The following is a 20226-nucleotide window of genomic DNA, read 5'->3' on the forward strand; positions in this document are numbered from 1 at the left end:
ATTTTGTTGTTAATCTCAATCCTCTTTTACATATTTGTAAATACTAAGAAAGGGAAGCAAGGGGTTGTGTAGGTACTTGGAATACTCGTATGAAACTATTCCTCTTTAGCAAAGGATTAAAATGGGCAGCTCCAAAAAACAATGTTTTTGTCAGGAATAATTTGACATCTGTTTTTCTATAGAAACAGTTGAAGTTGGCAAGCCACAGAGGCTCATAACTATTCCTGGAATGAGTGAGCAATGTTTGCTACTATTTCAAATGCCCATTTTGTGTCTCCTGATAGCTTTCAGGAAGACGTGAAACAGAAGTTCTCATGCAATTATAAGGGAACGGTGTGGAATTGCAATCCCTGAAATAAGGGGTGAAATCTCTAGCTTCAGATAGCTCATTAGGCCTGCAGCCAAGATCCTGGAGGTCACAATTTAACTGTGGGATCCCTCAAGAAGCTGCTTTCAAATACCATCTTTCAGGAACCAGCATTTGTCATATGTTCTTACGGCTAGTCCCTGGCATGAGCACTCTCTACCCAGAGTGGCGTCACCACAGCTGGGAGACCTGAGCCAATCTCAAGTTCTACCATTAATGCAAGGCACCATCTGCCATCGCAGGTGAAAAGTCACCCTTCCTGTTTGTCCCTGCTCAGCCAGCTCAGGAGCCAGAGCTCTCAGGTGACCAACTCACCCTTCTGGATGGTGGCATGATTCAGGAGCACTGTTCCCACTAGAGCTACAATTAGTCAAGCATTCTTACTTTGTTTTGTACAGATGCATAATGCCATGAACTATTTCAACTGATGGATTCCCGCTGAAGAAGGAAATCTGGTCAGGGAGCTGTTTTGAAGGCGAGTCTGGAGCAGCCTCACGCTCTTTACTTTGATCGTCATGTTTATTTTTGTCCTCAGCAGATGTAGCCTCTGAAGATTTTCTTCCTTCCATGGCAGCTTTTGTTTCATCTTTTACAAATCAAAAGCTTTCAGATTACTAACCGCACATCAGAAACATCTACTGTTCTCTAAGCATAGCCTGCATGTACACAACAGCACTCTGAGAAGTCAAATTACATCCCTGGAAAGCAACAGAAGCAGACACCTCTAATCTTTGCTGTTCCAGGGGTGTCTCAGGAACTGGCAGACACCTTGTGAGAGCCCCTGGCAGGACCCCAGCGCTGTGAATCCAGCTAGGCAAGTTCTGTACTGTGCCAGGCCAAATCCCAACAGACACTGACACAAACACAAAGCAACCAGGGCAGGTTTGCTGAGTACGGGCAAGGTGAGCCACACAGCAGCACGCTAGTCCTTCTGCTCTGCTTTCGTGGCGCCTTTGACAGGACTTGGCATTGCTCTCCTTAAGCTTCCCACCTATCAGGGAACGTAACGTCTGTAGAGCTGAAACACTTGACTCCTATGGGCCAGGCAGCACAGCCCAAAATAAATTAACGCTTTATGTAGTGAGAAACGCTTGTGAGGAAGAACTGGCTTTCCTATCCAGTCCCCAACACACAATCCTTAACTTCTCCAATTGTTTCCTAACATGGATGACTGACTAAGGACCTGCAAATCCACCAGTTTTAACCATCCCAATATTCCTAAGGTAGCTGTCACCCACAGGACCTTATGCCTGGGGGAGCATCCCATTTCCTTTCCACTTTAAGGAGGAACTTTATACAAGGGGGTGGGCAACAACCATAAACCGAAAACCCGGCACTTCCTCCTCGCGAGGCTGGTACCTGGCCGGGGCTGGATGGTCTCGATGATCACATCAGTCATCTCCCTGCGGCCGAGGTGCTGGTGGAGGATGGCCGCCCGCTCCCCAGGGCCTTTCCCCTCCAAGCAGGCTGGGACAGCGGCTGGGGCCGCCCCGGTGCTCTCCGCGGCCATCTCCGGAGCTGCGCAGGGAAGAGAGAGCTTAGGACGGGCCGGCGGGAGCAAAGCCTCGACGCTAGGGGATAACGGGACCCACCGGGGACCCCGACACCCTCACGGGGACCCAAACACCGCGACCCGACCCCCCCCACACCTCTCCCCGGGGACCTAGGCGCCTCGGAAAGCCCCCTCCCCCACCGCGGGGCATGGCCGACCCGCACCCCGGTCCCGGTGCCCCGGTGGGAGCGAAGAGGAACGGACCGACCGGGCCCGCACAGACTCACCGGCCGCGTTATAGGCGAAGCCGCCGGGCGACGGCGAGTGCTCGGCCAGCTCCAGCCGGATCACCACCAGGGACACGCTCATGGGCCCGGGCACCGCGGGCCGCCGCCGCCGCGCTCCGAGGCCAACGGAGAGGAGGCCGCCGCTTCCGCCTCGCGCACCTTTGCCCTCTGACCCCGGCGGGGTCACGCCGGCGCCGCCGTGACGTAGCGGCGACGTGACGTCGCGGCGGCGGCCGAAGGAGGAAGAAGAACTTGGCTCCGGCTTCTTCTCGCGCGACTTCCAGGCCTGTTCTCGCGAGACTTGGCGGCGGCGGCGGGGGGTCAAAGGGCACTGAAGCTTGCCCTCTTCCTGGCAAGGCAGGGCCTGGGGGAGCTGGGGCTCGGGGAGGGCCCGGAGGGGACGTATGTCCCCTCCGGGCCCTCCCCGAGCCCCAGCGCCCCCGAGGTGGCCCTAGGGGGTGTGATGGGAGCGGAGCAGGGGTGTATTCCCCCCCCCTCCCCCGAGGCAGGCCTGCGCCAGAGTAGCAGGCCCCGTTGCCATGGCAACGCCGCTAGGCCCGGGGGGGGGGGTTGGGGAAGGCCCCCCACGGCCTTGGCCAAAGGGCAGGAAAAAAAAAATCTCCTTCGTTTTCCCTGAAAGCAGCCACGGCTGGTCCGAAAGTCATCGCGTGGCGCCGCGTTTGCTCACGAGCTGCGTGGCGATGCTCAAACGCCACATGTGTTGTTTTTCCAGTGACAGCGCGCCTCCGCGACTCTGCTTTTACAGCGGTTCCCATCTCTGCGCGGCCGGCAGCATGTACCTGCGGCGTGTTTTCCGTGCCCCGTGCTGGTGGGGTGCCGGCATCCCCCAGCCCGTGCCATGTGCGGCGCTGGGGTTGGTCCGGGGCAGGTGTTCCAGATCGTGCCTGTATAAAGCGGTAATCTTTGACGTAACCGGAGTGCTTCTGCCTGCCCCTTACAAGGTAGCTGCAGGTGCGTAGCCTCATCCTCATCTCCCTGTGCGATCTTTATGCATACAGGCAAAATGAATTTCACGTTTCTTCATCGGTGGTTCCAGCAAGGTATTCAAGAATTTGCTTGCAGTGACTTTGATGGTACCGCTGCCCAGCACAACCAATTACACCATCCGCAGTATTAGCATTGACCACAACTCGTCATTTTGTTGACAACCCCAGGTCAGGGCCTTGAACATTTCTAAAGATTAAACAATAACACTGACGGATACCACCTAACGCTGGTGCCCCATGCTTTAGGACGCTTTAAGGACTTAGTGTTTTCACCGCAAGGGTACCACGTCTAAAGTGAGGACAAGGTGCTTTGCCTTGGGGGATGCCAGAACTACTTCTCTCTGCAGCTGGGTAAATTACCTCAGTCCAGCATGTCTCATGAGTGCTGGTGTTGTGTCTTCTGAATCGGATTTCAGGGTTGTAGAGAGATTTGTAACTAGTTTCCCAGTTCTAACGACGCCATATGCGCTCTCTCCTGGCTTTCTTACTTTTCTCTATATAGACTGGGAGGTCCGGAATTGTATTCCAGCTGGCACTGTCCAACAAGCTGTACTCACTGGAGGGGAAAATAGGCCCTCTCTGAAGTACACCAGAGGAGAGCTGACGACTGTGGAGTTTTTGCAGGAATTTGGACAGCAGTGCTTTGAGATTGTAAGCCATCTCCCATCTGCTTTCTTTGTGCTTCCGGACTCAGGGAAATGGGATCCTGCAATGTGGGAACATCATGGTTCAGTGAGGACAGAGGAGCTTTTAAAAGTAAATGTTCTGTGCTAGTTGTTCATGCTTCATGTCTCGAACAAGAGGGGGTTCAGATTTACCGTCTGCAGTGCAGTTTCCTAAAAGGCTTCTTAGACATCTAGGAAGCATCGCTGTCTGATCGGGACATATTTTTCACTGCCCTCATCATTCTGGTACCCAAACAAGGTGACGAGCAGAATTTGCCTTCGCTTCTGCCTGCCTCTTCCATAGCTTTCTAATATCAAGAGATCTCCAGGATCAGCAAAGGTGATAAGTCACAGGCAGTCCATCACAAAGACATCCCCTCTTTTATTTTGCTCGACTCTCTGGCTGAGACCACTTGAAAGACTTTTGCTGCTGATTTCCTGCACGGACACACCTGGTGGATGGTGACCATGGTCTCTAGGAAGGGTTCTTAGGCTCAGGAGAAGTCTCTCCGCCACAGCTTATGTTTACTAGCTCCAGGATCACAATGTAAGAGTCCTCTTTTCCATAAAGTCTTTCTGAAACAGCTCAGTTTAAAATGCAAGTTTCTTCCCTGCCTGCTGAATGGTAATACTGTATTTAACTCCAACCTACCTTGATTCAGTGGCAGGCACAGTTCTAGTGCACTTCTGTTTCCCCAAATGCGTCCTTTAGCTTTACTGCTTTTCTGTAGAATTAGTAACCTGAGGGCTCCATTTTATTTGGTCTAAGGCAAAAGATTCTCTGGCTGCCTTCCACTGCCAAAGGAAGCGGGACAGCAAGATAAGGTGATCAGGCAGTCTACCCACCCAGCCACTCCTTTTCTCGCTTTTTCTTCACTGCTTAAAAACCATTTATGGCTAATTATCGTTATTGGGGGGGGGTTCTCTGGTTTCTTAGGCAAATGTCGCTGTTCCAGTGGATTCCTTTCTCTTGGACTTAATCAGAAAGGAGATGATAAAACAGCTCCCTATAATGGCAGAAGCAGTACGGTGTATCCGTGCAGAAGGTCTTAAGACAGCTGTTCTAAGCAACAACTTCTGTCTGCTGAACGGACAGAGCTTTCTGCCCCTAGACCGAAAGCAGTTTGATGTGGTAAGCCTGGACAGATTTCAAAATGCATTTCTCTATCTAGCTCTGTAGAAAGCATCAGCTGAAGTTCTTTACATGCAGATACCAGGTGAACGGCAACCAGCAATATGTTTTAGCAGACATAAATGTAGCATTCTGTGGGAACGTCTCTGCCGTAATTCTTTGTAGTTGCTGGGCTTCGAAGAAGGTCTGAGTGAGTGGCAGGTACCTGTGCCTTTAGAAAGTTCTTGGGAAAATGCTCACACAGCCACACCTATATGTGTAATAGGCAGAGACAGCAAAGTCGATAAAGGACTTAGAAGCTGGAACACTATACAGGAAACAAGTATCATTACTTAGTGCCCCTGCTTACCTTATATATTTAGTTTCTACTCTTTAAAAGCTTGTTTCATCCAAAGAATTGCAAAGCATCCCCTATGTTACAAATATCCCAGTAGCCTAAAATGCCATTCTGTCTGGGCTGGTGCTGATGAGCAGGCAGAGACCATCTCCCAGCACTACTTAGCTGTTGCAGAGATGAAGCAGAAGATTAGCCAGGAAGCTCAAGGCTGCTTCCAGTGACTTAACAGGCAGGTGAGAGGACTTGGCTCAGCATGATAAAAAATCAGCTTTTCTCTGCGTCCCAACTCACATCTTTGAATTCCAGGGGTTTATTCATGACTTAAATGTGTTTTATAGCCTTGAATGAGACACAAAAAATATGTGAAGAAGAATCAAATTGATCCATTGAAAATCCAGGACTACTTAAAGTCATCTTGTCAAAATTATATCATTATTGACTCAGCTTTCTGTGTATTATACTAGCGACACTGGTGTGTCAGAGTTCTCTTGGGATAGTGATGCTCTGTTACGATCTGTGGTACCTTTCATCCCAGAGTGTTTCAAAGCACTTTATTAACCATGGCCTGTCTAGTGTCATCTCTCATGCAATGTGGCTTTTGTGTAATGGCAGGCAACAACACTAATGTGCAGTAATTCATGAAAAAACGTGAATGAAATGTGGGTTTCTATTAGGACTGGCTTTTACATCTATTTAATAGATTAATTTCTATTCCTAGGGTGTCTGTCAGTTCAGGGATGAAACACTGCTTGAATTTTTTGATTGTGAGGACAGTGTGCATATTCAGGGACTGACTCAAGATTTTCTTGATCCAGATTTGGGCAGATGATTAGGGTCAACATCTCTACTGCTGTGAAGATTGCCTTGGCATGGTTGAAAGGTGTAATGGCCAGGACATCACTTTTCCAGACTATCTGGAAGGTGGTGTACTCCAGCACTTCCTTGGACAGCACTGAGCAATTGCTTTGGCACATTCTGGGACATCCACTAAGTCACGTGCATCATGACATCTCCTTGGATACCTTCCATCCAAGGCCTAGCTGGTCCTGTTTAGCTTATTTGAGCTGACAGAGCCACAGCCAAGGCAATTGGCACCCACACAGTCACTTGGATCACATCACAGCCAGCTCTGTCAGCCTTCCGCTCCCTGTGTCCTGCATTTCACACATTGCCTGTCGATCTCGCTTCCACCCTCCTTTCCTCTGTTTGCAACACTGCTCAGGTGTTTGTGATCTCAGTAGATTCATGCGTAACCTATTGGTTGTCACTGTAGATAGTTGAATCTTGCCGCGAAGGAATGTACGAGCCAGACCCTCGTATCTACAAGCTCTGCTTGGAGCGCTTGGGAGTTCAGCCCCAGGAATCCATCTTCCTCGATGACATCAGCCAGAACCTCAAGGCAGCAGCTCAGCTTGGCATTAAAACAGTGAAGGTACAAAGCAATGCAATCAGGATAGGCTTTGGGTGTAGTTTCTAAGTCCAGAAACTGTGTTTGACTCGAATGGCTCAGGACTTCAAATGGCAGAGGCAGACCCATGTTGCTAAGCCTTTCGCTTTAGCCTGTCATTATTCCTACAGGACAAAGGGGAGCATTACTGGCAGAGTCTGCCCTGGCCTGTTTCATTTACAGCTCTAAACCCTACAACTAGCGTAACCCTGGAGGAGTCACTTTTCCTTTATAGACCTCAGTTCCCTATTACAGAAGCAGCCTTAGCCATATGGTTGAGACAACCACGTCTATCCAATATGAGATTTTAAGAGGCATTTAACAACCGTCTGGAAGCTCTGAGGCTTCACGTACCTGTCATCTGGGGGCTGGATAACCCCTAGGAGGCTTTGGAGATAATGAGGAAAGGAGTTTTACTGCAGTGAGGGGACCAGCGGGGGAAGGATGAGCACAGGAGAGTTGAGAACAGTGAACTTTGCTCCCTGTGCACACAGGCAATTCCAGCTCTTATTTCAGCCCAAGCTCACAAGGATGTGCCTGTGCCATTGGAATTGGTATGTCTCCAGACATACCAGGAGAGAGACCAAGGCAGGAGGCTCCGCAAATGTTGGTAATGGCTTTCATGTTGGCAGGGACTGACCAATGAATGCCTGCATGTCTTAGCAGATCAGTGCCTTTGGACTCACAGATAAATGCATCACAAGTGTGCAGACCTTTTTCTCTATCTTCTGTCATCCAATCTTTCTCCCTCCCTCCTGTTTTCAGGTTGATGATACAGAAGTAGCTCTCAAAGAGCTGGAAACCTATCTGGGTTTTCCTTTGCAAGGGTTTGTTCCGTATACTCGTTCAGTGAGACCAGCCATGGAGATCCAAAAAAATCATCTCCAAAAGTACCTTGAAAATGTCCTCAGTGGCCAGGCAACAGGTATTGCAGTGCTTTTTGCTCTCCAGCCTGAAAGCTCACATATCCTGGAGCCATTGACTCTTTCCATCATATGGCAGATGGGTGGAAAATATTAACAAAGGGCTTCTCACCCTCCAAGCAAATATTGCAGCCTTTTAAGTTTCAGTGATCACTCACTGTTGGACTGGGAAGCAACATTTTGGGACTTTCTTGTGTGGGAGGGATTGAACAAAAGTTGTCAAAGAAATGCCAGGCACATTCCTGGCCCACTGCCATCTGCGAGCTACTGCCATGGCCCTCAGGGATTTGGGACAGGGGAGCAACGTGTAGGTTCCTGGTTGCTGCAAATGAGATTGCAGCCCCAAGCACAGAAAGGGAAACTAGCCCTGGAGAGGTGGTAAAAAATAATTCCAGCCCACACTTCTGTCTGCTAATCCTTTACTCGCAACTGTTCAGGTCCACTGATGTTACGGCAGTTTGGCCACAGACAGCCTGCTCTGACCTACTATGTCAAGTTTGGAGATCGCTCGCTAGTGCTGAAGAAAGAGTCCTCTGACGATGTGCTTCCCTCAGGCCCTGCTGTTGCAAGGGAGTACAGGTGAGAAGGCAGCTGCTCTGCCATGTTCCTGGTGCCAACTGACTGGTGAAGACTGCTGTAGGAGATTCCCAGCAAACCTGTCCAAGGGACAGCGCTGTATTACAGCCTTGACTTTTCTGGTCCACAGAAAAGTGGACCAGATCACACACAATTCACACACTTGCCTCCCACATTGTCCTTCCCTGCATTTTGCAGCATAGCTCCATATCCCAGTCTGTGATCTGTCCATTTGCTACAGCTAGTGTGAACTATCTTGGATCGAGAGGCAAGGCTGTGCTGCTGCCCTGCAGCTGGGGGTGCGCACGCAATTGGGACCCTCTGCTCAAAGCCCCTGTGGAAGGCACCCTTCCCGCTCCCACGCTGTGGATCCTCCCGGGCCATGTGGCATAACACAGCTTTCCCAGCCCGTGTCAGGTGAAGCAGAATCCCTTTAGAAGTTGCTGTGTCCCACGAGAACAGACTATCTGAAAGCTCAGGACTCCTGGAGGAAAGAGGGACTGATCCTGCCTGATAGACAGGGGCACATTCCTCTTGTCACATTTAAAGAGCATTGTGTGGGGTTCCAGAATGACACTCTTTGTTCTGAATTGGTGTCCAGCCAGGCGTAGCGAGGCACTGCTGCTGTTGCCTCCTCTGTTAACTAAAGGGCTAGCAGTATTTTTTGCCAAGTAAACATGTTGGTTGTTCCCTCTCAATCTGGTTGCAAAGAGGGCGATTTGCATTCTGACTTGGGAGTTTCACATGCATGGTCGGACACAGGTCCCAGCCAATCCTCCGCCTCACTCCCCTTGGCTCACAGTAGGGCAGGCTCCCTCGGGTCTTTTTCCTCCTGCACGTGAGCTCCCATGTGCTGGGTCTCATGGCAGGTAGTAAGTGGCTGTGTGCCCCCTCCCAGGACTCCTTCGAGTGGGGGGCCTTGCTCAGCAGCCCGTGCCCAGCAGCGTGCCCCCTCGTGTGGTAGAGCTGCCTGGCTGTTTACGCTCTGTGGTGTCTGGCACCTTGAGTGGGAGGCAGGCTGCAGCACAGCCTGCAAATGAGCGGTGAGGAGCCTAGCTGAGGGCTAGCCCCTTTCTCGTGGGGCTGTGCTGCAAGCCAGACTGCTTTGCCACACACCTCTGCAGCAGCAGCAGAGCAGCAGGACATTTGGGGGCTGTTGTGCTCTCTCCTTGGCTTTCCAGGGAGTATGTTGGATGGATCCTGGGGCACTCGGCCGTATGAAGATTTTGGTGTGTTTCTTTCCCCTAGCCCCAGCCGGTTTATTTTAATCTATTTAACATTGAGCATGGGAGTCTTTCTAATATTGTGCATCTGCCTAGCAAAAATGCAGTTCTAGTATTGATTCCCTAATGCCTTTCTGTGCTGACATGGCTCTCTGACTTACCCTGGCAGGGTGCTGAAGGCTCTCTCTGAGGCCGGTGTTCCTGTTCCCACTGTACTTGCTCTCTGTGAGGACAGAAGGTAATCTTGTCCCTCAGCTTTCACTCTGGTTTGAAAACTTCAGCCAGAGCCCCGCAAAGGCAAGGAGAAAAGAGAAGAAGGAGGCACTCGCACCAGGGCTGGGTCAGGTGTGAGAACCCAGACAAGCAAACAGGGGTTTTTGTGTGGACTGTCACAGCAAAGACACAGTGACTCCAGGGATGCCAAGGGGTCTGTTGACCCGGGAGGATCCCTGGCCTGGCTGTTGATTTTAAAACATGAGATTCTGGTGGCTTGCAACTCCTAGTGCTGTTTATGTAAGAGTCTTTACAGAGTGGTTCTGGCCCCTGTCTCTCTTTCCTGCCTTCCCTTGGCTTCTCCATACTCAGTTGTGGTTTAGCATCACTGCGTGCTCTTAAACAGCTGCTGGGATCTGTCCCAGGAGCTGCTGTGTCTCCCAAGCCAGGCCTCACGAAAGTGCAGTGGCCTAACTAGTGTTTGCCTAGTCTTGGGCTAGAGGAGCCTCTAGAAGTTCAAAGGGCTGTAACATTTTTATTTGGCTTGTTTTAGGTGTGTGCTTATTTTAGCAGTTAATTAAAATGCTGTCCTCCTTTGAAAAGCAGCCATAAAACAGTTTTATGGGCTTCCTGCTGACTCTGGCTCGGAATGCACAAGTTTCCAATAAGAAGGTGATTTTTCTAACTGCCAGACCTCAGACTTGCCCCATGATCTAAAGATGTGATAGCAGCGAGTGACATGCTGTGTAGTTCAGTCTTTGGGGGACTAGGGAGAGAATCTAGCTCTCCTCGTAGCTGCTCGGATGATTGCTGGCCACTGTAGTAAAGCATCTGTCTGCACTGCCAGTTAAATGTGTGTCTACCGTTCATGATGTTTGCAGGCAGTCTGACAGCCAAGCTCCAGAACACGCTGCAAGGGGAGCAGGGAGACAGCTGGTGCCTGGTCCCAACCTCTGCTTCCTCGGTCTGGAGGGACCGGGACTGAGCATGCTACAGCCCTGCCACACTGACGGGGGGTCTGAGCTAGGCTTGAGCCCAGGCCACAGCTGGGAGGGAGTGCTCACATAGCAGTGCTCTTGAGGCTGCTTGTTGTGCCACATAGAGAGGGCCTGGGGTCATGTGCAGGGTACAGGTGAGCTCTCCGAAGCGGCAGGGAGCAGGATTACCCTCGGACATGCTGGTTCCACCTTGCTTCCCCAGCACCCTTGGCACACCTTTCTACCTGATGGAGCACTGTGCTGGCCAAGTCTACAGGGACATCTCCCTCCCCGGGCTGCAGCCTAGCCAGCGGAGGGCTACTTATGCTGCCATGTGTCAGGTCCTCTCCAAGATCCACAGCGTAGACCTCAGAGCAGCCAAGCTGGAGGACTATGGGGAGCATGGTGAGAGAAGGCTACTTATCCTCTGTCGCTGCTTTCTCTTCCTGGGTATCAGCATTTCCAGGGACAGGTTTGGGTACAGGACTTGAGCAAACTTGGTGGCAGATGGGAGAAGGAAGGTGTGCAGCAGAGTGTCTGATCACCAGGCCTGCTGGGAGGGTGTGGAAAGCTGCTTGGGATCCTCCAGGTCTGTGTTTTCCTTTTGTAGTCCCCAGAGTTTCCTGCCATTAGCAAGAGCTGCGCTGGGGGTTCAGGAGTAACTTACTTGCTGCTGTCTCTGACTAAATTTCCTCAGCTTGTCCAGTCTCTCTGCAGGGCTATCTCAGCTTCTGAGAGTTGGTGGAGAAGTTACATTTTTGTCCAGGATCGGATTATTTGCATCAGCATATCAAATCCAGAGCCTAGTTAACGAATGTAGGAGACCCTTGGAAATAATCGTCAAATCCTTGGAGCTTATCTCAGGGTGCTGGGTGGAGACCTGTTTGGCTATTTGTTTCTGCCTGCACCTTTTACGCATCTGTTTCGAAGCTTCTTTGTGCCTGTCCTTCTCCCTGAGAACCTTCATTCTGTTATTGCAGGTAATTACATTCAGTGGCAAGTTCAGACCTGGACAAAACAGTATCGAGCTATGGAAACTCATGTTATCCCAGCTATGGAGAGACTCATTGAGTGGCTGCCTCTGCATTTCCCTGAATCCCAGAAGACAACAGTAGTGCATGGTGATTTCAGGTACTGCTTAGCTGATGGCACTCCCTGGACAGAGAGTAGAGAGGGAGAGGGTGTAAAGCAATAGGCAAGACCTAAAAAGATGCTGAGCTGGGCTGGCCCAGCAACCTCAGAGCAGTCTGAAACCCGTGCTTTGGGTCAGGTTGGTAATGAGATCGAGGAATGCCGGGAGCCCTTTGCATCTTTCGTGAGAAACGTATCCCAAGAGCTCTGGCTGGTGCTGTCTTGCACCCACAGCTCCCATGTTTTCCCCCATGTTTATCTTCCTGCCGATCTGTGGCAGTTTAAACTGGTGCCCATTTTAGAGCAGGACATGGAGGGAAAGAACTGAAAGCCTGGACTCCTGCCATCTGGTTCCAACCTTGCTGCCTGCTTGGCGTTTTAGAGTTTCTTGTCCTGACTACTGCAAACACTGGTCTAATGCTGGGGATCATAAACCATTTCTGCGCTATTCAGAAATCAGTTCTGATGCAAGTTGCTAATGATGTTTGGTGCTTAAAGAGTTTGCATGGTTGGTGAGATGCTGCAGGATGCATGGCAAAACTTGCCTGCTGCCAGTGTTATGGATAAAGTCACCAAGGAGTGTGGTGGCTGTGCACAGAGGTGAGGAATGCCTAGAGCTGCTTCAGCAAGGAGAACTTTTCTTTTTATGTTGTCAGACCCTGGCAACTAGGGCTGTGAGGCTGCAGCGTAGGTTTTTGTCAATTCTGGGCCAAGGCTGCCTCTGACAAGGTGTAGTACGCACAGTTTCTGTGTGACTGGAAGCGGATGAGTTCTCTGCACCCTGGCAGGGATGTTGCCCTCTCTTTTTCCTCCTCAATGGGCTGCTGCCCTCTCCTGGGAGTCACACTGCCGCTGAAGGCTGTACTGAACAAAATCTATAGCATGCAACAGTGCAGGGCCTTGAGTTATTGTATGCTTTAAAAAGACGCAAATCCCCCTGAACAATGCCTTGCCTGCATCGCTTTTTGGCTAGGCTGTCCTATAACATCTGTTAATGCTCTGAGACTCCAAATCATCTTGTTTCATTCTTCAAAGCACAGTTCAGTTCATTATTAACCAAGGAGTTCTCTATTGAATAATCTCAGCCCTTCCTGACCTATGCTTGCAGGAATTAATGTTTCACTTGTGCAGCCTCCCAAAGCAATTTTTGCACAGAGCAAAGAGCATTGGAAAGCACCTACTGCTGCTGAGCACTGGCATTTTTTAACTCCTCTTGGAACTTTTCTGACCTCTTTTTCCCTCTGATACAGGCTGGATAACCTGGTTTTTCATCCAGAGAGGCCAGAAGTCCTTGCTGTCCTTGGCTGGAAGTTTTCAACTCTAGGAGATCCCATCTCTGATGTGGCAAATAACTGCATGGCCTTCCTCCTGCCACCTCACTTTGATACACTGAGAGGTACAGAGAGGGATGAAGTCACGTTTGTCAAATGGAGATAGGAATCAGAGTTCAGAAACAGACTGGCTCCTGCCCGGAGAGCTCAGCTGACAGTTGGGCTCATTGCATTTGAAAAGGACTCATACCGTATTTCCTACTCTGCCATTTCTGCTCTCCCTGAAGAACCTCCCCCATCCCTCCAGGGCAGGGGCATCTTCCTGCATGTGCAGTGATTGCCGTGCTGTGGCCACCCCATCCCCAGTTTATCTGGGATCTGCCACCCGTTTGATGAGAAGGTGCCCTGGTTGCGAACTCTGCCATGTGCTCCCTCTCCCAGATGGTTCTATCACCCTGTTCATGAACAGGGACCTTTATAACAGTGGTGTCAGGGCTGGCCCCAGAGGGGAGGACACTGGTTCACAGCTTGCAAATCTGGATTTAAAAATCCATTTTGATTATTTTCTCTCTCATTTCAGCTGTAAAACTTGGGAACTTGTTTTCCAGAGGAATGAGAAGAAACAGATCTCCCTTGGGTGGAGAACCAAGCTGTGAACTAAGCCAGCCCAGAACAATTTTGTCCATGAAGCTATACACTTGCTAAAGGAAAAATCCAGGGGTAAAGTTAGGAAAATTACTCCCTCATACAGGAGGAAGGCCCACCAGCCACTGCTTTCCCAGTCTCACCCCAACAAAGAAAACTCTCTCGTATACTTTTCACCTAGGTGGGTTGGTTGCAAACATCCATTGTTTTTTATGTGGAGACAGCATGGCAGCAGTGCTGGATTCCTTCTCTTACATGAAGGGCAACTGTGGCTGTATTACTGTAGTCACATGTTTCCTGCATAGGTGAGAGTCGCATCCCAGCAGAGCCCTGTCAGCTACCCCTGCCCACGTAGGCTGCAGTAGCTGTTAGCAGCCTGTCATGTTTGTTTTGTCCTCAGCTGTCCAGAGCTGTTTTGGCACTGGTCCTAGGTGGGTGCAGGTGCATCAGATCAGCCCATGCTTAGAATGACAATAGCGACTGTCTCCGCTGCTCCACCGCCTGCGTGGGCCTGCCACAAGCCTCACAGCATCCCTAGAACGCTCTGAGCTCCTTGCTGTCTACTGACTCACTGTTGCCCCTTTGCATCTTCCAGGCTTGGGGAAGAGCGATCTGGGGCAGCTGGGAGTCCCCACAGCAGAGGAATATTCTCAGATGTACTGGAGCCACATGGGAGTGGAGCGCCCCGAGAACTGGAATTTCTACATGGCCTTTGTCTTTTTCCGACGGGCTGTGATGCTGCAGGGACTCCACAAACGCTCTCTGACAGGTGAGGAACCCAGTCACGCCAGCCCTGTTCTGCACCAGGCTGCTGCCTCCAGCTGTGCATCTGTGCAGGGAGAACCTTCAGGCTGAACCAGGGGAGGTCAGGCTGGCAGCATGTGCTGCAGTGTTTGGGCACTCGTGGCTCTGTATCCTGAGAGCTCCCAAATTGCAGGCAGTAAAGCAAAGCCTGGGAGATACTGGGATCTGCAGGAGACACAGGTAGTCTTGAGTTTTCATCACAGAGCTTCTGTAGGAAGTGAGAGGTTGAAATGAGGGATCTAATTTTATCTCTGCATTTGGAGATGAGTGGTTTGGGAGTGTATGTGCAGCAAGTTATTGCTGCATGCAGAGAAGAGGGATGGGAATAGAGTATCCTTCAAGCACAGAGCTCCCCCCACACACAGCACAGGCTCTGGAAGGTGTGAGGCCATTGACTTCTCAGGCAGACTGTGTTGTACAGTCAGGTTGTGTCCTGCAAACAGAAGAAAGAGCCAAAGAGGAGCACAAATAAGGCATTTCCCCATCTGCTGCTTTTTGCTGGATGCAGGTTACTGTTTGCTTTTTGCATTGATCAGAGGTTGTTGTGTTGTCACTTTTCTTTCACGGGAGAACTGAGCAGAGGCCAGAGTTCAGAGACGTGTCCTACAGGTGGAGCTCTCAGACTTTCAGACTAAGCACCAGCTTTAGCAGAGAGACTCAGGAGGGGCTTGCTGTGAAGTCTCAGTGAAGTTTATTTGCATACATCAGGTCTGACCTGGGAATTGTGCTCAGAGAAAGACAAGATGTTATTTTCCTGTTCCTTAGAGAGGAGCCCTGCAGGGCTGGCTTGGGTTAGGGCACATGGGTGTGTTTGGGATGAGGCTCCAAAACATGGACTGCATAACAGCAGAAGTGTCCAATTCTTCCCTTGTCACCAGACCGTGCGAGGCCAGCCCCAAGCGAAAGCAGCCGGGAGCATGCAGAGTTCGTGGCTGATCTGGCATGGGATTTTGCTATAAAAGAAGGATTCCGTGTGTTTAACAGCCTTCCCACCACGAAGCCTTTCATACGACCTTACAGTACACGGACCAGGCTTGGGCCGTTCCTCAGCAGGAGCTATGTTACCCAGCCACATCCTGGGGCAGTTCATGCACCCAACATCCCTCTGATCATTTCCCCCACCAGCCTGTTGGGGACAGCCCAGGGTCTTTACTGCAAGCTGGAAAGGGTCATAGCTGTCCAGTGGGGTTGCCAGACTTCCCAGCCCAGATGGACTCCACGTTCTCTTCTTGAAAAACCTAAGGTGAGTCACCTTCCTCCCTGAAGTGACCTTATTTTGCTGCACCTACAGCAAGGTAAGTGCTCTTGGCATGCTTCTGGGTGCTCTTTGCATTCCTGACCACATCAAACACTTTGCTTGTAGAGCCCTACAGCTAGGAGCAAGGGGGCAAGATTCCTTTGCTGACAGTGTTCAGGTGGCAGAGTTCATGTTGTGGGCAGCAGCGATTTCAGAGGCCAGGACTCCTTTCCAAGATGAACAGATTAATGCCAGGCCAGTTATAATCACTGGCACTGCTCCACCAAGGTGCAGGATCAGCACATGCTGCCACTAAAGCTGATGGAGTCCCCAGAGCTTGGCTGGGCTTGGGCTTTTCAGTGCTTGCCAGTCCAGTTCTCGGTCACTCCTTTCTCCTGGCAGGGCTCTAGAGCATCACTGCTGTCTCTGTGTGTTCCCTTTTGTCTCTGTTCCCTTTTGTTCTCTTATCCTGCTCTCCTTGGCAGCAGCTCTCCCTGCAGACACCCCCATCAGCAAACAGCCTCCTGCCCAGTGATAAGGGTATGATCAGGCCTTCAGCAGTACAGGCGCTGGGATGCCTCTTGGACTTTGTTCCTGCCACCGTCCTGGGCTTGTCCTGGGCCCAGAGCAGGTACCTCTGCTCCAGCCCTGAATCTCTGAAGCAGAGGGACACTGGCTGTTCGTGGTGTGGTGATGAGGAAGCAGAACCCAGGTGTCAGTGACTTGCCCATGGTCACGCCATGGGTCAGTGGCAAACATGGGACCAGCACCAGGTCTCTTGAATTGTAGTATTTTAATTACACATCTCTTCTGCCAATGCAAGGCAAGTTGGGCCATTAGGCAGGTAGCAGGACACCGAGGTCCCCTTCCTGGCATTTGCGAACCACCTGATGATTCCACTTAGTGGAATCAGTGCTGCTGGTGGACATGGTGCAGCTCAGGGTGCGTGCAGCTCTGGGCTGGGAGGTGTTGTAAACAGACTTGCCGGGAGTGGTGTCCTGAGTAATCATTCGCAGAATGTGTCATGAAAGCAAACACTGCTATCTGTGGGTTGCTACTGAGGTTATATTATTAACGTATTCTAGTGACATTATCCAATTCTAGCATGTTACTTAACTGCCTTTTAGCTGCCAAAAAGAAATCCCATCGGTTGTTCAGCCTTTAAGAAGCATTTTCTTGTGCTCAGGCGGAAACCAGCAAGAATCTGCATTTCAGGCTGCTCAGCAGCTGATTCCCTGAGAAGGCAGAAAAGGAGGAGAAACAGCAGCTCTAGGGAACTTGGAAGTGCTGAGCTGGGCAGATCTCCTCCTCTCTCTTCCTAACTCTGTTCCTCAGACCTGGGAGAGAGTCAGCACATCTCTGAATGTCAGGACTGCTGCGCTCTCTCTGCTTAATGCCCTGAGCTTGTGGTGGAGATACTGCTCTTTGTCTGGGGGAGCAGAGAGCCCCTCATCCCTGCCATCTCCCCTTCTATCCCACTGCTCCTTCCCTTAACATGATCCTCGCGTTGTCAACCTTTGCTGTGACAGCGTGTTGTGAAGGCCGGCGGAGGAGCAGTGCTGCCTGTGGAGGAAAGATAACGCAGTAAAACATTAAACAGCTGTGCAGTCCTGGTTTGGGTCTGTCACAGCACTTGTAAGTTGGGCAAGGGCAAGGGCAAGCCTTCCTCCTGCACTGCAAGGGGGCACTGCAGAGACTGGGGCTCTTCCCAGCACCGTCAGCAGCAGTGATGCCTTTGGGGGAGTTGTAAGGCTGGCATTTTGACAGCTGAAAAGGCGTCTCAGCTGATGGTGCCACATCCCGCGCAGGGAGGCAGTGCACTTGCATGCTGGAAGGCAGCCCATCTCTGCAGTGATCCTCTCTGGGGGAGCAGAGCAGAGCTCAGGTTACCTCCAGAGCAAATGTGGATGTGTCTGGCCCATGCACACGGCACGCAGCTGCGCACCCAGCAGCTGGCAATCATGCCTGGGGAAGAGCCAGGACTGGCTCTCAGGGGAAGACAGCACCAGGTTAGGGGGAGTTAGAAGGATGTAACATGTCTCATCCTCTTCCAGCAGGCAGAGCGTGCCATGACCAAAGCAGCAGCTCCAGCGATGGCTGTATGGGCCATGGATCAGGCTAACCAGGTAAGCAGACACATACACCCAACATCCTTCTCTAGCCCAAATAAAGCAGCAGCAACAAGTGCAAACCTCCATTCTGGGGCTGCCTCTGCACCAGGAATGAGGCATTGCAATCTGGGAGTCCACAAGCATGGGGGGTGATTTGTCCTGTCTGTTGTGGGATGAGAACATGACACTGTTGCCAGAGGAGGGCATTTCTCCAGCACTGCATTCCTGGCATTCAGAAAGAGCTGGGACATTTGCTGCCAGGCTTCCCTGGCCCTGCAGTCCCTTACTTGCCCTGCATGAGTTTTGATCTTATTCTCACGCAGGTCTCTGGAGCAGAGCATCTCAGTGGTGCTGATCCCCAGCATGGTGCTTTGGTTGGGCCTTGGCCCTGCGTCTGCCTGAAGGTCCCATGTGCTTCACAGGGCAGTGCTCGCTAAACTGGAGCTGAGCTGCTAGCCGCGGCACTGGGCAGCCTCAGACATGAGGCTAAAGCCACCGCCCTGGCATGGGAGAGGTCGTGCTAACTGCAGCCCAGGAGCTTCTGAATTTCAGTGGTGTTTGCTGTTATCTGGTATCTAGTTTCAGTGCCTTTATTGCCAGGCTCATTAATGGTGGGGCAGAATCCGTCCCTGGACCGTGAGGCTGCAGTCATTCAACACCGGCCTTGCAAGGGGGAGAGCAGATCAGGAATGACAGGGTTGGGGTGCAAGCCTTGATTTTGGGGGTAAAGAGAATAGAGCAAGGCATCTCTTCTCACTCAGCACAACACTTCTTGCCACCTGCAGCCGCTAAAAAGGCTCTAGCCAGCGGCAGGAGGAGTCAAATCAGGCCATCGAGGGCTCTGGCTTCAGGGGAGACTCTGAAGCTGAGGCAGTGCCTAACTCCCTGGGGCTGGAAAGAACTCGGAAGACCCCATGGCCCCATGACTGCAGTGGATATGTCTGGGTTTTGTTGGGGACCAGGGACAATGTGGCCCAGATCAACAGAGGCTTTCAGTGCTTCACAGAGACCAGCAGCAGAAACAGAATCATGGGCATGATTGTCGTAATTCCTAGGCTCTTTATTTGTAATCTGGTATTAACTCACTATTAAAGTGATGGACCTGCTTGCTTCAGTTTGCCTGATAGAGCGACAAGTTCAACTCTTCAGTGTTTTATGCTCCTTTTGCTCCTGTTGGGAACACTACATTGGGGACAGTGGGATGTGCCTCTTACAGCTTACCTAACCACCAAGCAGCTGGCCTGGCCTGGCCTGGCCTAGCTTGACCTGGCCTGTCTGGTGGGGTCCCAGCACTGACGTGTAGTGTGACCCCGAGCTGACGCTGGTTCCTCCAGCTCGGAAGGTCTGTCAGCCTCACAGCCCGTTTCCACAAGGCCAGATCCATCAGCTGCCCAGGGTGGGCACAGGGTCCCTGCTCTTTGGGGCAGTAGGGGTGCTACGGAGAAGCCTCAGGACGGCTGAGCTGCGTACTCAGTGCAGTGACCTGACCTCTGCTGATGGTTTCTCACAGGCTCCAGGGTGAAATTCACCCCCCCTCTCAGGCATTTGGCTCTCCTATGGAAGGGGGGAGGGAGCCTCTGAGCCTGTACTCTGCCAACACAGCCAGTTTGGATGATTTCTTAGCAGGCACCTGGCTTTCCACCTCCCACTATCTCATCTTTCAGGCAAGCTCTATCCCAGCCAGCTATTGCAGGGCTGAGAGTTTGAGGCTGGGAGTTAGGTCTACCATGAAAGTGTTTGCTCCTTTGCATGTGGTTTTAATGTTGATGGGTTTGTCTGCTAAACCCCAGGGACCTGCTCAAGAGGAGCAAAAGCATTAACACAGCGCTAATGCCCTGGGTCACCAGTTATCCATCCAAGTATCAGCAGAAAACACATGAAGGACAGCATACAGGAGCTTAGCCCTAAACGAGGTGTGACTGCAGCTTGGCTTTTAGATCTGTCCTGTGGATCAGCAGCCTGACCCAATCCCCCTGGGCGATGTGCACAGCGCGCACAAGCACATCTCTTCAGGGCCACGAGTATAACAGGTCTTTCCAGCACATCCTGAAAGTGGTTTAGCGCATGCACGTCTGTAACAGGAGAGCAAACGTGTTGGAACAAGTGGTTCTCATGAGTGGCCACCTTGTAAAGGGTGCTGTCCAGGACCCACGACCTGGGGCACAACTGGGGATCACATACCCTTCAGGAGATATGGGTGGCCAAGGATGAGAGAGGCTGAGATCCCTGCACAAGAGGATTTCTTCTCAGCTAATATAGAAAGCCTGCAGCCTAAGCTGAGCCCTGCTGGATAACCTTGGGCAATTGCTTCACCTTGCTGAGCTTCACAGTTTCACATCTACCTCCCTGCAAACCAGGGCAGATACTCTCCTCCTGAATTA

The 20226-nt window shown here is 51.3% G+C and overlaps 2 protein-coding genes across 11 annotated transcripts in view; one reads left to right on the plus strand and one right to left on the minus strand.

The window, feature by feature from the left end:
- BRAP (BRCA1 associated protein) overlaps positions 1-2376 on the minus strand; it is a 16744-nt gene extending 14368 nt beyond the window's left edge. The window contains exons 1-3 of the mRNA XM_068910744.1: positions 2147-2376; positions 1727-1885; positions 752-953 (exon numbers count right to left, since the gene is read on the minus strand). Of these exons, the coding sequence (XP_068766845.1) occupies positions 752-953; positions 1727-1885; positions 2147-2228 (443 nt within the window). The 5' untranslated portion in view covers positions 2229-2376. The remainder of the gene's footprint in view (positions 1-751; positions 954-1726; positions 1886-2146) is intronic.
- ACAD10 (acyl-CoA dehydrogenase family member 10) lies at positions 2337-18986 on the plus strand. Of its 10 annotated transcripts, XM_068910741.1 has the most exons (16): positions 2605-3063; positions 3166-3321; positions 3400-3504; positions 3656-3804; positions 4756-4950; positions 6561-6719; positions 7500-7659; positions 8095-8236; positions 9626-9694; positions 10870-11051; positions 11627-11777; positions 13028-13173; positions 14289-14462; positions 15376-15740; positions 17789-17860; positions 18169-18986. In XM_068910741.1, exons 5-16 carry the CDS (start codon positions 4810-4812, stop codon positions 18280-18282), a joined length of 1875 nt encoding a protein of 624 aa, XP_068766842.1. In that variant the 5' UTR covers positions 2605-3063; positions 3166-3321; positions 3400-3504; positions 3656-3804; positions 4756-4809; the 3' UTR covers positions 18283-18986. The 10 variants fall into 10 exon arrangements, with proteins under 10 accessions (XP_068766836.1, XP_068766838.1, XP_068766837.1 ...); XM_068910735.1 differs by lacking the exons at positions 3166-3321; positions 3400-3504 and adding an exon at positions 2337-2430 and having other exon boundaries at positions 2880-3118; XM_068910737.1 differs by lacking the exons at positions 3166-3321; positions 3400-3504 and adding an exon at positions 2355-2430 and having other exon boundaries at positions 2880-3118; positions 17792-17860.
- The last annotated feature ends 1240 nt before the right edge of the window (positions 18987-20226 follow it).

The sequence above is a fragment of the Struthio camelus genome, chromosome 17 (assembly GCF_040807025.1).
Source record: "Struthio camelus isolate bStrCam1 chromosome 17, bStrCam1.hap1, whole genome shotgun sequence".
Classification (NCBI taxonomy): domain Eukaryota; kingdom Metazoa; phylum Chordata; class Aves; order Struthioniformes; family Struthionidae; genus Struthio; species Struthio camelus.